At 44.4% G+C, this 15,560-nt stretch overlaps 1 protein-coding gene across 1 annotated transcript in view; it reads right to left on the bottom strand.

Annotated features, from left to right (window-relative positions):
- Positions 1–1,850: 1,850 nt before the first annotated feature.
- Positions 1,851–15,560, bottom strand: part of adgra2 (adhesion G protein-coupled receptor A2) — a 57,108-nt gene continuing 43,398 nt past the window's right edge. Inside the window, exons 9-19 of the mRNA XM_088624076.1 lie at positions 14,923–15,121; positions 13,917–14,066; positions 13,529–13,690; positions 13,180–13,395; positions 12,441–12,630; positions 11,809–12,017; positions 10,609–10,736; positions 9,990–10,113; positions 9,301–9,449; positions 8,061–8,150; positions 1,851–7,671 (exon numbers count right to left, since the gene is read on the bottom strand). Coding sequence (XP_088480202.1) covers positions 6,219–7,671; positions 8,061–8,150; positions 9,301–9,449; positions 9,990–10,113; positions 10,609–10,736; positions 11,809–12,017; positions 12,441–12,630; positions 13,180–13,395; positions 13,529–13,690; positions 13,917–14,066; positions 14,923–15,121 — 3,070 coding nt within the window. The 3' untranslated portion in view covers positions 1,851–6,218. The remainder of the gene's footprint in view (positions 7,672–8,060; positions 8,151–9,300; positions 9,450–9,989; positions 10,114–10,608; positions 10,737–11,808; positions 12,018–12,440; positions 12,631–13,179; positions 13,396–13,528; positions 13,691–13,916; positions 14,067–14,922; positions 15,122–15,560) is intronic.

The raw sequence follows: 15,560 nt of genomic DNA, 5'->3' as shown, positions 1-15,560 counted from the left end.
ACTGTTCAAGGTACAGGGATGGATGAAGGCTATCCTTATGGAGTATCCTGGGTTCAAGATACGGGAGCACAGAGCTGTCGGCACACCTTGACCATTAGCGCACTCAATTTGTCCCGGTAACTTTTCTGCTGAAACCATGGATGCTGTCCAAGTTATTATTGCTTGCTCTCATTCGATTTACGTGGTTAAATAAATAAAACGACAAGCATTTAAAAAGTAGTAAGAGATTAAATTACAATTTATCATTTCTGAAAGACAAGCGCTCTCACTGGACAGTCGAGAGGCTCCTATTAAGGTGGAAAGACACACTGTCCTGTGACTGTGAAATACTGTAGTTTTTATTTAGGACGAACATAATGAGTCGTGAGCTTATTCTTTTTTTTTGTGACCCGGCCAGCAGAAAGATCGAGTCAGGGAATAACTGCTCTCCATTCACATAAAGTCGCTTGGTCAATACGTTACCATCGTAAATTCAAGAAACGCCATCACCCCCAGACGAAGCCGCATGATCTTGCTAAAAATAACACGCTTTCTTAACTTTTTTTTACTATTGCCTTTTTTTTTTGTCTACAACAAAAAAGCACAGCAAATAAAACCACTAAAATAAGATTTCAGATTTTTTTAGTCACGGTGAACCACACATCATGAAGGGAACCGACTGCCCGCAATTTTGAGACACCAGCGCCATCTTCTGTCCTCCGTGTCAGATTCTAAATACGGCCTTAAATGGTGAAAAAGTGGTCGTTACCGCGAAAGGCAAATACAATTGACAAATTATGTGCCTTTTTTCACGCTTTTATGCAACTCAATGAGGCCAGGGTAAAAAGAAAATATGTGTTTCAGGATGTAAGTGGTTATACAATTGTGACTGACCTTTCAATTAAAAATCTAGCCGGATCTACAAGCACTGCACAAAATCCCTAAAGGTGAAACTTTCGCCGTAGTATTATTCCCCAGCACTCACATACGTACATCTACGCCCTTCCAGGCTATGCTTAGCTTTTAATACAAAATTAACGTTCAGTGAGTTTTTAATTCCGATGGGGGGGGTTCTAAACTTTGATTAAAACGGTATTTCGGTTTTAATTGCAGTGTCGTTCATCTTTAATTGATACGGTCTTGTCAAGAATCAAATTACTAATTGCGCCCTTCTCTAAATGAGGAAATCAGTACATACACGATTAATTGCATTGTATCGATACATCGAAAAGTACATTTCCTTCATAGCGCAGCAAACACTTTACAATTTCAATGGGATGCTTTCCTAGGGGGCGCCGTGGGCCCGTTTTGTATTCTGTTCTGGACGTGCCCGGATGTGGATGAGTTTTGACGTTTTATTTTCTGGTTTGTCCGGTGTTCTTAAAATAAGGAGGCTCCTTATTAATTTGGTCTTTTGTCTTACTAAATGATAATTGTGGTCTTGACTTCTGTCTGTAACAGAAGGGGGTCTGTGGGGTTGGTCTTCCCTATAGCTCAACAGATGTTGGCGCTACGCTGGGACCCTCACACTAGCTGTCCTGACATTACGGGCTTATCTTGATTTAATTTATATGGAACATTAAACGTCTAGGATCTGTGGTGCCACGGACAGACGGTAGAGGCTTTAAGCGCTGCTGCTGCTAAGAGCAGGTCCTTATTAGGAGCTGTTTCGTCTGTTTACAGCAGGGGGAGGTTCCCACTGATAGCGGGGAAAGAGCGAATTGTTCAAAACATACAACCTAACATTCTAGCCCGCCTTATGTTGTGGAATTCAAGAATCTGTGCTCAGTTTCAAGTATTGCTTTTTAAAAAACATTCAGAATAAACAAAAGATGGGAGGGAGGAAGTTTCTCAGTGACACAATGCATACATAGCTTAAAAAAATCTTTATTTTGAAATAAACAACCGACAAAGCAAATCTTTTATAAGGCACTGTCCGGATTCTAGAAGAAATATATTATATAAAAATGCTTTATTATTAATATACATAATGAATTGTCTTCAGGTAAAAAATATAAATACGCACTTTAATCTTGAAATCTCCCCCTGTTCACCCAGAAATGAGAACTACAAAACCATAGATTTTTCAATTTTATGGTCGGTTAAATTTTCCTTTTTTTTTGTTGAGTTTTCAGTTAAGAGCTCATAAAGCAGTTCAATAACATAACTCTGTGGCTTTAATGAAATGAGAGCTGAAGTAAAACAAATTAAATGAAACCTGAATCCTCCATTATAATGACGTGTACTCTTCCTTCTATAGTTGTTAATTTTTAAATACTTTAAATCGAGGGTTTGAAACTCAGAGCCAGGGGGCTGCAGATACTGAAAAACTGGATCAAGGCTGTATTATATATCATCCAATGTAAAACATCTTGGTAGAACTTTAAATATTTGTTGCTGGATCAATGATGTAACTGAGACCTTGGCCAATATTCTGTACAATCTTGGAGACATCTGCCAGTGTCAAATTTAAATCCTGAAACTTTCTGGAGGTTGTCCATTGAGTAGATGCAGGCAGGAGACTGCCTAACAGAAAGCACCCATCAATTGGCACCTAGAATTTGTGATTAAGTTGAAATTTCGATTTAATCCAGACCCTTGAAGCAGGAATAAAAATCTCTCTGGCCCTCTCCGAATGCCTGTCAAAGTCAGGATGGATATTGTTTCTAAGCCAAACTACACTTTCAGAGCATGTAGTGAAGACACAGTGGTACCTATCAAAGAAAAATACTCTCTAAGTTAACATGTTCAATGAAACAGTAGTTTGCAAGTAAAGAGGGTCAAAGCTGCAGCATGTTTCTATACCAAATGGTTTCCATGCCAGGGTGAAGAGTTTAACAGCTTGTAATAATGTAGGTTGTTTAAATGACTTTTTCCTTTCTTCTGCAGCCCTACCAGAGACCGGAGTTTTAAAGGGAGATTCCAAGGCTGACATGGCCAATAAAAAAGAAATGAATTAAAAAATATATTTACATTTTGTTTTTGCTTTGCAAATGAATCAAGCTATTTAGCATCTTCAAAACAAACAATAATAAAAACAAAAATCTTTGGCACGATAATTTCCCTGAACAGACTGGCTTCATAAAACACTGCTTGACTAACCTAAGCAAGGATCAGCTATATAATTACAGGTGACAGAATAGTGTTCTGCAGCAATACAGAATACCGCAAGTGCCCTATTTTGCCTACTAAGAGTTTTAACGCTACAGCTTTATAGGAGTGTATACAAATTGCATATTAATGCATGCTTATTATGTAAACATCAATGGCAGCAACATTCTATGAGACAGGAGTGTCAAACACCATTCCATAAGGAATACAAGAACTTCTGATTTTTCAGATCATTTGATGAAACCCATTTACTAGACAGATTGGACATGTTTTAACTTTAATTTAAAGCTGCAAGAAAGGCTGTTTTCTATGGGCTCTACATTTCAAATCGTTCAGGGATCGACTGTACAAGACCACCATGGGACTCAAGATGTACAATAAGAAAACAAAACAGTAAAAAAAACACTCCAGTAAAGAGTGTTCGGAGATGAGGGCAATGTCTGACAACCCATCAGCCCTGTAGGAGTGGAGTATGACATGGCTGAAATAAGGCAGTGCCTGCAATGACATGTTGGAAGTTCAGAAATGACATAGCTTTGTCAGTTGCTGGATTTAATAGCTGTTGGGAGGAGTTATCTTTCTGTAAAGAACAATCATGGTACACAAAAAATAAATGTTTAAGGCAGGGCTATCCAATTTTTGTCTTAGAGGACTGCTGTGCCTGCAGGTTTTTATTCATATCCAGTACTTAATTAGCTAAACCAACTGGTTATTAGATTAATTGTGTTGTTGCTTTAAAGAGATCTGGAAAACCTTTTCAGATCGGGGGGGGGGAGTTCAACTGTAGAAAATGTCCATTGATTTTAATTCCATATCCTTTCAGTTGCCACTGCAAGGACAACTGCACCATTGCTTCCAGCAGGGGGCGGTATGGTTCCTTCAGTTCCAAACAGCAGGAGCTTGGTTCCATATGTATAAGGCAGGAGTCCCCAGTCATGACCCTAGAGGACTGGTATGTCATACACCTAATAAGACCTGAGAGCAGTTGGTAAAACTGGTCCAGTCATGTCAATAATTTGATTGAGATTGTTAAGTGTCCAGCTTGACTGAAAAAACGTAGACACTCTGGCCCTCCAGAACCAGAATTGGAGGCTCCTTGTATAACAGAAAGAGCACATCTGTAGGAGATAAGGAGAGCAGCCAACTGATTCCTAAATAAAAGCTGATATCTTGACAAGGTTGCTTCACCCCAATGCAGGGAAGCTCACTCAATCTTATCTCTCTGCCTTCTGCCCCTTGCAAGGGCTTCTGTTCGAATTGTAGAAACAATGCTCAGTTTCCCAATGCCCTGTTCGAATCCTTCCGGGAGTCTCCCAATCCATTTTACTTAATAAAAGTGTATATACATACTTGACAACGGGCGCATCCAGCAGATTTGATAGGTGTATCTAACTAACCATCTTCTTAAGATCAAGGAAAAGCTTTAACTTGTCCAATTATGCAAATCAGGAGTTAAAAATCCATGGATTACTAATATTTCTTCATTCCCTTATAGAAAACCACCATCTCTATAATAATGCACAACAGAGACGGATGAAGACATTGCCTCATTAGAGCAGTGACAGCCCATTACGACCTCCTTCGCTGAGTAAAGCCAAGCATCAGAAGACCAGGTACAGTATGTTTCCTGATTATTTGTAGCGTTCCTATAGGCTGCTCTCACACCGCAAACACAGTGAGTCGACCTGAGCAGTACTGTAACTAGCAAAGTAGCTCTGATTGTCAGCTTCTTGGCAGGAGGGGTTGTTACATTGCTATTTATCCAAAGTTCCAAAAATGTTTTGCCATTAGAAATGCCCTGTTGAGAGACATTGGATTGTGATACATACAGTATCCTGTGCAATGCTCTAATTGCCATTATCCCTTTCTGAATAAACTATTTCCCTTTTCTAGGCAAATCATTGTATAATATTAGTTGTCAGGTATTTGGAATTGTTACCATTATTCTTCCCACTAACTGTATTAGATTCTTTTGTAGCTACAGTCAGTAAACCAATTAATTCTAATGTATGAATGCACACCCTCAAAGTTGAAATCGCTCTTATTACTTATAGCATTGTTTGTTACCTAGGCAAGGGAATGGGCAGAGATATAGAAGGGTCAGGAGGTGTAGTTTCTCTTTGTCAGTCCACTTAGAATCTAATTGAAGTTCTCTCTTGTTTGTTCATATCTATCTACAGCAATGCTCAGACTCCACCAACCACTTAGGGACCCCAAATGTGTATACAATATTTGCAAAACAGACGCTTAGTTTCCCTTTCATCTGACGTGCCTTAATACACAAGAAAGGAGGCCTTCTGAGATCTCCTTTCTGTTTTAAAATGAAATGTCATATTGATATTAACACTTGCTATCCCAGATGTATGGAAGTTCTTGAAAATGTGTAAAGAAGTAAAGAATTTTAGAAGGAAGTTCATGGATCAGCTATTCTCGAATCTGGGAACACAAACTAGGAACTTCAGCTTTCGTTTTTTCAGCCATCATTCTTTTCCGCAAAATGTTTGGATTTAGTTTTCATTCCATTTCAATAAGTTCCCTCCTCAGCACCTCCCTGTATGTGTCAGAGACTCTAAAGAGTTTACACAGACAAGCTAAAACAAATGGATGGAGGGCAGATTGAGTCTAGAGGACTGACCGTTCCAATCATTTGTTATTCAAAGTCAGGTGCTTTCTCAGCTAGAGCAACGAGGACCAACCAGTGAATCTTTTTAACTTGGAGCAAAGATATAACCTTCAGAATATACCGTTGAACCATGTCCTCAAAATCCTGAATCCAGGATCAAAATGTGGTCACACAGACCAAAATCTGAAGGTACATCTTGGTGATGACTTCAGGACGGATATAGGGGCAATTCTTCACAGAAACAGTGGAAAGGCAAGTCTGCACAGAGCTAAATGCAATGGTTTCATATCAGATTCACAGACATCTTTCCTTAACTGATTATATAGATATCAATCTGTTTCTACAAAATTGTCCAGTGCTGGTGGATTGAAAGGGATTCTGTAGTTCCTTTTCCCTTGACTGGTTGTGGTTCATGACCGTGACCACAATATAGGTGAACAGTGTGGGCTGAAACAGCCCGATTTATTTAAAACGTCCAAGAGTCTTGCTCTGAGATGACTGTCATTCAGACAGTGGTCTCACTCTTCCAGATGCCACTCTTCATGCCCACTGACACCTGTGAATGTTCTGTCCCACTTGTGTCCAGCTCCAGCCCTGAACCTTTCAGTGTCCCATTCTGACTGGTCCCGGGGGAGAAGTTCCCGTTGCCACTGTTGAGTGGGAAGGAACAGCGTTTGGCCTCCTTCTCAGCGGCCGCCGCCAGCTTGAGGTTATCCCGGCTGGCGCTGCGTCTCTGAGCTCCCTGCGTTGCCACCCTGCTGGCTACAGAGGGCAGCAGCGGAAAGGGCTTCTGTCGGCTGCCGCTGCTGCCCCCGTCACTGCCCTCAGAGAAGCTGGTAGCGGCCGCCTCTCCCACCCGCCACCCGTTGGCCAGTGGACTGGTGTGGCTTTCTGATTGGCTGTTGTGGATGCTCCCGTTCTCACTGGAAGCATGTTTGTGGCCTAGCTGGGGAGTGGTGAGTTGTTCCACACCCAGAGGCGCCAAGGCACCCAAGCTGCCCCCTCCTCCTCCACCACGCAGAGCTTTTAGACGGTAATGTCCCCTGCCCTCCCCTCGATGGTGATACAGACCAGATGCCCCTTGCTTAGTCCTGTTGCCCACCTTTCTTCTCTGCTGTTGACCAGGGGCTACAGAACCTGCTGTTGACAGCAGATTGTTGTTAGCATGTTTGACGTTATTCTCTGTGCTGGTACTGGTGTTGGTGTTGGTGGCACTGGGGGTACGGGTGGCATTGTTGGTGTTGTCTTGTGCCACCTGTAGCAGGTTAGTGAGCTTGCAGGGTCCTGGACCAGACAGACTACTGATTCCACTTGGGGTGGAGGAAGATCTTGCTGAAGAAGAGTTGTGGGGCTCCCCCGGAGGAAGACAGCCAACAAAGATCTGAGATCCACGCTCTGAAGTGTTGGTCTGTGCTCCTGTGCCAGCAGTACAAGGATGCAGATAGGCTGGTATAGGCTGGGAGCGGTGGTAACCTGGGCAGCATCTCAACCAGGTGGTCTGGACGTCAAGCCTGCGTAGGCAATGGTGCACCAGCAGGAAGATGCCAAGTACTGTGGTAGCCACTCCATACATACAACTGAACAACAGCTGGCTTTTCCCTCCCTGCCACACTGCTAGTGCCCCACAGCTCCACAGTGCCACATACAGAACATGTGTGGTCACCACTGCCAAGAACTGTGCCTTCAAAGAATACTGGTCCTCCAAGGCCATCCCGGTATGCATAGCACCAACAACAGAGTCTGTAGAGAGCAGACTGGCGCTGCCTCCCAGTGCCGGCTTACTCTCAGGAAGGGGTGAGGAGTTGGAAGACGATGACCCAGGGAGATCTTTGTGACTCTGATGCCTCGGACCGTGCAGGCAGGAGATAGTGCAAAGGAAGTAGGCCCAGCTCACCAGAACTGCAAAGCCTGCTGGGACAAAAAAGGCACCCAGGCTCGGTCGCCACACCAACCAACAGCTGTTAGGGGAAAAGCAGAAACAAAAAACGTTAGACTTGTAAGCTGAAGAAGAAATTCACGGAAGACACTCACAACACTATAACCAATATACAGTATCTAAGTGAAAAGTGAAATTATCTTCTCCTCATAGGGAATAAATGGTTCATAATTCTCTTGAGTTTTAAGGATGAGTGATTTTTTTCCCTTTTTTAGGCTTATAGGAGGCTAAGAATTGAACCTTTCCGGAAATTGTTGCTGTAAATTCAGAGCTGCTAACTTAATGCATGAATTAAAACACTTGATTTGATTGGGTTTATGTTCTTCCTAGCTGGAACTAAATCTCAGTAGGCACTAATTCTAAACACACTGTTGCTAGGTGCCTGAGTATCAGTGTGTAAAAGTGACTCACTATGGGCTGCCGTCACCGTAGTTGTTGATGTTGACAGCTGCGGTGATTCCACAGATGATCAGAGGCACTCCTCCTGCGATTAAGTAGAACCTGATAGGGGGACAGAGGAGAGGTGGAGAAATGGCAGAGATTGGCAGCGAAGAGGAAGGGCATAATGACAAGAGGGTGAGGAGAAGAACACAGAGGAGGAAAGCAGAGCAGTATTAATGTTACTTACCTCAGTTCTTACAACTTCTTATCTCTACTGGAGAAAACTCTGCCCTCCTTCAGTTATCACTATTATACAGTATGTATTGTTAACGTAGTAAAAAGGAGGAAAGGAGAAGTGTTGCTTATGCTTTTGTTAAGGTACTGTGACTTACCAAGATTAGCTATTACAGTAAGGCACTACTGCACTGGAATTCTATTTAATTCATAGCTGAGCAGAAGAAGTAGCTTATCACCTTTTCATATGAACACAGTAGGGGTGCTGGCAGTCAGACCAGGGGTTTCTCTAGAAAAGCTTGGACAGATTTCACTTGGTGAAATCAGGGTTCCCGCTGGAACAGTCGTGCCCATTCTTCAGCTCTTTGGAGAACTCCAAAGCATTCTAACTGCCAATAGCTTCCTTTCAGTGGTCTACAGCTGTTGTGTTCTAATAACCATGGGCAGCCCTGTGACTAACACATGCTAGTTCTCAGGTTTCCACTTTTACCTTTGTAGCGTGTCACAATGGCCTCCACTGTCACTGTATTCTTGCAGAACCGTTTTTGTCAAGTTACAGAATGGTAGGATATCTTAGCGGGGGGTTATAATCCCCCCCCCAGGCCAGTGACATTAGAAATGTGACCCTGAAATCGAGTGGGGTGCAAGAGGAGAGTTGGGAAAGGTGAAAGGTCAGCTCCACAGCAGGAGGTCACAAACAGAAGTGCGGAATGGGTGACAGCAAAGGCACCCAGCCAAGATTTATGATCCTCATCTCGTTGCCTCAGCTAATCCATTCGTTGTACATTCCTCTCCTCAAAGAGACATGCCTCCCACTGCCACCCCTAGGCATATTATGCTTTTGAATGTCCACATGGTGTTTCTCTATGCTTTTGCTTTACGGAGGATTTTTGAATTTTGCAGCACGATGCTTTGTAAGCGTTTTTATTTCTTGTCCTGGGGCCGTGCTGCCTCCTGCCACACTCGGTCACGTGCAGCTATATCACTTGCCCACGCTGCCCATGGGTCCTGATGGGTGCCTGATGACATCACTGACCTGAGCATGGGGCGCTGCGTGGGGGGGACAGGCAGCTCGTCCTCCGGTTGCCGTGGTGACTGCCACACCGCCTCCTTGTAAATGACCCGGGCGCTGATCCCGATCCAGAGCAGCGTGGACAGGGAGGAGTAGTGCAAAGCGATCCCCACCTGAGAGGAGGAGAGAGGCGGGGGCGTTTTACACAGTCCTTGATCAGATCCAGAACGTCGGCCATGATCAAAGCTCCCCCAGTGAAAAGAGTGACAGGAAAGTGACCATCAGTGCAGGACCTTACTACATGAACACACGAGGGGTTCTGGCAGTCCGACTAGGGGTTTCTCCAGAAAGCTTTGACAGATTTCACTTAGTGAATGAAATCAAGATTCCTTCCAGGTCGAACAGACTTGCCCACTCTTCAGCTCTTTGGAGAATGCCAAAGCAGTTTAACTCCTATACGCCAAAATATATTAATCTTCTATATGCCTAAAAGAGGAATAAATCATTAATCCTTAAATCCCTGGAGAACCAAGAACAGTTCTGTACTATTTATTCCCTATGAGGAAAAGATACTCTCACTTTTTACTCAGAGATATTGGTCATAGTGTTCTGACTGTCTTCCATGAATTTATTGGCGAACCTCTCCTTCGGCTTACAAGTCTTTTCCCTCTAACATTCCCACGACATGCTGTAAATCACTTGGTCAGACTTACTGCCTGGCACACTACTGGGTAACTAGTGAGGGTGATGCCACCGGCAAACACAGCTGTCGTCATGGCGATGTGGAAGCACATGTTGAGCAGAGCATGCCAGCTCTTCCTGGAGATGCGGATGGAGCTGAAGGGAATGACAGAGGAGTGTAAAGGGCGTGTTAGACAGTGCTTCATGTTATCATTACATACTGTAGATAATACCTTTATACTGCACAGTCTACCTTTCTTAGTGGAAACATGTCCCCCAAGCTGAAGCACAAGTAATTGCATTTAATTTGTTTTGGTGGGGTGGGGATTAGACAATGTGCAAAAGTGTGTCCCATTGTGAAGTTGTAAAATACAGTTTTTCTTTAATGCTAGTGCTATTTTTGCTGCTACAAAAATGCCACCATGGAGTTCTAAAGTTCCTGATGTCCTTAAAAACATTAGATGAAAATTAAAGAAAAAAATCATGGTTTAAGGTAGCATGGGAAAACTGCAAATACCCTGCACGTTTACCACAATAAACCATACTGGTGGATGCCAGGAGAGGAGTACATGAATTCACCACTCAAGTGCAGGGGTGTGCTCTGGAGTCTACATCTGCACATTCGGGCCCATCGAGGCGTGAGAGGGGTACCTGTGGTGGAGGATGTATGTGATTATCACCGTGAAGAGACACAGCAGCAGCAGGGCCGTGCACGTGTAGACCACAGGGTGCAGGACTTCCACCGGCACTGCAGCGAGGCTGGGGAACTCGGGCAGATCCTGGAGAGAAACAGGCCAGCGTCATGCCCAGGAAACAGGGCCGCAGGGCGCACGAACAAGAGACTGGGGTACCTCGCTCTGCAGCTGCAGAGAAGCCAGCACTGGCTGCTGAACATGTGGAGCTTGTCGTCTTATTTTTCTGTAGGTTTACAAAGATTCATGTGCAAAGTTGAAGAAAAGTTAAATATTTGGTGTACCGTTTGTACAAGAGCCTGCTTCAAATGTTGTTTGGACAACAGCCTGCCTCGAATCATAAAGCTTCAAATAGAATACGATTGTTTACATTTACAGTGCATGAATTTCTGCACTTCCAATATTGCAATTTAGCTACAGATCCTATACAGCACAATGTTAAGCTCAGTACTTATTTTCCACTTAACTAATAAAAGTACTATACCTTTACAATGTTCTACATGAATATACAGTGGGGTGGCATGGCAGTTGGTGCTGATATCTTAAACTTGTGATGTCCTGGGTTCAATTGCAGACTAGGGTGCCTTCTTTATGGAGTTTACTTGTTCTTTTCACAATTAGGTTTTTCTCTGGATGCTCTGATTTTCCTCCATCCTCCAGCAATACACTGGCTAGGTCAGCTGGTCTCTCTTAACTGTCCAAGTGCGAGTGTAACCAGCAGTGGCCTGCTGTCTTATCCAGAATGTAGCAGCCCTGGCTTGTACACTATGCTTTTGGGATACTCACTGCATTTCTGAAACCAGTATCAGGGAGATGCAGAAATATGTCTTCTGAAATGAATGAAATACATAGCAAAAGAATGGACATACCTCTCTTAAAGTCCTTCTGCAGGAATTGGCCATTTTCGGATTAAGCAAAATAAGCAGGACAGTTTAAATTATTCTTTGACAAATGGCCTAGCAGCTTTCAGAAGAGGATGCTCAGTGTTCCAAGAGAAGGGCGATTTCTGAAAAGCCTAGCTCTGCTGTTAAAGCACTTCTTGCAGAAGTCTGAATGAGATCTAACTGATCCTATCTTTGGCCCCTGATATACATTCATTTGCCACGGACTTCCTTGTTTTGAAAGACCAGAAGGGAGGGAGAAAGGACACACTACCTACCTGTAAGACAGCGTAGTTGCTGAAGTGTGCACAGCGCAGGGTGGACACAGTGGAGTCGCTGGCCACCAGCTGACATCCTTCCTGGCTCCAGCCGCCCTGCCTGTCCCCAGCACTGAAGCTCCAGTGGGCGGCTACAGGGGCTGAGCCCAGGAACGAGTGGCGCAGGGAGACAGCAACGGGCTCCGACTCGTTCCACATCTGACACCCATCTGACAGACAGGGACAGACAAATGGAGGCTGCCATCAAGAAGCTGAAATGCTCCTGCCCAGTGCATGCTGTGCTGCGTCCCATTCCAAAAGTTGTTTTTCTTGTGCCAAAATACATCATGAGCAGCGCCTGTGAGATCTCTCTTTGGTTCGTATGAAGTACAGAGATGTGTCATGTTGCAATTGATTTTTTAATTTTTCACATACATCCCTCCATGACATTCTTGCATGAGAAACGCGAGATACAAATCATTTAGCTGTTAAAGTTTCACCAAACCTGATGCACCAGGCCAACCTACTGTATGTCACATGGTGACGAGTCAGCATGTTCTGCTCTAGGTATTGTGGTGCACAATTACTATCTCTGTGCTAAGGCTGCTCGTTTTAATATGTCAGGACTTTGTACAGATCCAAACAGCTCATACCCAAACCAGCAAAGATGACAGGGGTGTTGACACTGCGGCGCCAGGTCTGGTCTGCCAGGGCACTGGAGTTGCCAGTGACAGGGAAGAAACGTCCGGTTCGGAAAGCCAGAAACTGCAGCTTACAGTCCGGGGGGGCGGCCGGTGGGAAGAGAGAGGGAGGGAGAGACACTGACGCCAGGGCCACGCTGTTCTGGAACCAGAGACAGAGGGACAGGAGGACTGAGAGGGTGATCCGAAGATCGGAGTTCTTTCACTTTCACGTCTAATGTCTGATCACTGCACTGCACCACCATTGCTGAACTACAACCAAGGCGCAGCCAAAGAATCGAAGACAGTCGAGTAGGGAGCTGCGTCAGCTTGCGTTCCTGCAAAGGAACAGGTCCCTGCTGAAGGGAAATGAAAAGAGACACGATGTCTTGGGTGTGGAGCCTTCTTCAGGTGTGAGGGAGAGAGGGAAAGTAGCAGATAAATAAAGCGTTAGGGGAACAGAAGACAGAGTAGGAGAGAAGGGGCAGGGACCTGGAGGAAATGGGCACGCAGCAGGTAAGAGAACAGGAGGAGAGGTTTGGATAGCCAAAATCTGCAAAGGAATAGAGTTAAATAAATAAAATAATAACAGTCAAATAATAATGACAGTTATCTAATAACCATGGAAGGAGAGAACCGATCTCAGGTTACCTTCATGCAGGAGGAGTATGATAACACACAAGGGCAATACACCCAAAGACTGTCTGATTACCTTGAGAGGGAAGGAGTGCAGTGATGCATTGTGGGTCCCGGCGGTACAGCGGAAACGCAGCTGCTGCTCATGGGAAGGCTCTGCTCCTTCCTGCCCCACATGGCTGCCCCCTGCCCCTGCCCCTGCCCCCTCGCTCCGCTGGTAGGCCGTGCAGCTCAGGCCCGTGTAGTGGGAAGGTTTGATCAGGTAGGCCTCCATGGCAATGTTCCGGGAGCTCTTGAGAAACAAAGAGAAGACAAATCAGAGGGAGGGAAAGCACACAGGACTCCTGTGTTTGTTTTGTTTTCCGGGAGTGATAAGGCAGGGAGCTGGGTGGTGCTGGGGTACCAAGCTGACAGCTGGGCCTTACCATGGAGAGGTCCTGGGCGTTGCCATGCAGTTGCCACCTGGCGATGCTCTCCAGTGACTGGACGATGGAGCTGCAGGCGCTCTCTTCCCGCTGAGCCCTGGCCAGGATCTGCTCGTCCACCTGCATCAGATTGCTTCCCATCTCCACCAGGACCTCTGACAGCTGACACAACGACACAGAGGCAAAATCAGACCCAGGGGTGCTCTCAGCCACAGAGGGTGAGGGGTATAAAAATACAGCATAAGAAGCAACCTCCTATCATCTGTACATGTTCTTACATTCTCGTGGGATCTCTTGTTTTAGATCACGTCTCTTTGCAGGAAAAGATCACGGCCCCATGCCTACTGCTCAGGACAGTGCAGTCTCTGAAGCCCCTAGGCTCTCTCACCTCTCTGATCTGCCCGACGTACTCCATGAATTTCTCCATCATCTGGGCCACGTACAGCACATCCACTGTGTCAGTGAAACCAGAGGCCTCCGCAGTGTATGTACGCAGCTGGTGTGCCAGTGTCAGGGCATTAGAGGCATTGATGGGCATCTGGAGACCAGAGGTATAGGAGAGGTTATCTTTCATTTACATCATACGCACAACAAAGAGCGGTGGTTAATAGGACAATCAAAAACAGTTTTATACATCGACTAAAACCACTGAAAATGCACACTAGTTACAGCAGTGTATAAGCAATCTATGTGGCATTACAGATAACAAGCAAGGGTGTAACACATACTGATTTATCATTTTTATATTATAGTAAAAAAAAACGTGAAAGATAACATTCATATCTTCTGTGTATTTTTTTGGCACCACGAGTCCCAAAAACAAGGTTGAAACAAAAAGGGCAGTTTGTTTGCAAGGAAAACTCACAAAAAGACCCAAATTTCATCCACAAATTCCCAAAACAAAAGCAGAACTGCAAACAAACAGTGAAATGGAGAATAGAGTCACAGTGCAGAGACGGTGCAAATCAAAGCGAAACCACAACAAACTACAATATATTCACTTGACCTGTCACCTGAAACATTCAGCACAAGGCTTAAGAAATACACTGGCTCTCCAAACTAATTCCTCTCAGAAAAAGTACTTCACCAACTCTCTCACAATAGCCTCCAGACCACTCCAAATACTCCCATCCCCTAACACAGGGCACAGACTCAACAGCACTCCTCCGTTTTGTTCAGGCCTAGACATTTACACACTCTGACATTGCTATTTAACCTGGAAAGCAGAGGGGGTCTATAATTCTGACAACGCAAAGACAAACAACTTTACAAAAAAACACTCTATGATTATTAATAGCTTAGCTAATAACATGCCGATTGCTGTTTGCCTGTGATGGATGTCTGAACTTGAGTGTTACCACAACGCCTGGGTTTCTGTTTCTTCAGGTACTGACCAGGACAAAGGTATGGAGGACCCGGGTAATGTCGTTTTTGTACAGGCACTGCGAGTAGTCGCCTTCTTCCCAGCGCCCCAGTCGGTTGCAGTGCCGTGAGGCCCTCTTCTGCTCAACGCCCCCATTGATGGTGATGGCTGGGTAGGGGTACTGCAGGCAGTATTGATAGGATGTGATGCCAGCAAGTGTCTTTGGCCATCTGGGAAATTAATACAGTATATACAATATAATATACATCAGGTATTCTCCTAATAACCATAATATCGTGGTTGCTTATTCACAATTAATATCCTATTACATTAATACTCTGTCATTTTCTATTGCACTGCCTGATGTATTTTGCACTACAGTATGTAAGCCCATGCATTTGTATCGTATTAACTTACAGATTTCCTGTGACTTTCAATTTTCTGCTCGCATACATTGATGATCATACCCTTAAAGGAATGCACTACTCAGAAGAATACACAATGCTACTAATGATAAGAACAATATCAATAATTAGAGAAATACACTGCAAAGGACCAAGTAGGGAATAATTCCACATAGTAAAGTAGTAGGAAAGAGTAAAACACACAACACACAGTTTCAGAAGGGGAACCTTCTTCAGGCGCTTGGCTCTTGTGATGACTATTGTT

This window comes from Lepisosteus platostomus, chromosome 3, assembly GCF_059453375.1.
Source record: "Lepisosteus platostomus isolate fLepPlt1 chromosome 3, fLepPlt1.hap1, whole genome shotgun sequence".
Classification (NCBI taxonomy): Eukaryota; Metazoa; Chordata; class Actinopteri; order Semionotiformes; family Lepisosteidae; genus Lepisosteus; species Lepisosteus platostomus.
The sequence above is the reverse complement of the archived record's forward strand: the minus strand, read 5'-3'. Positions and strand labels throughout refer to the sequence as shown.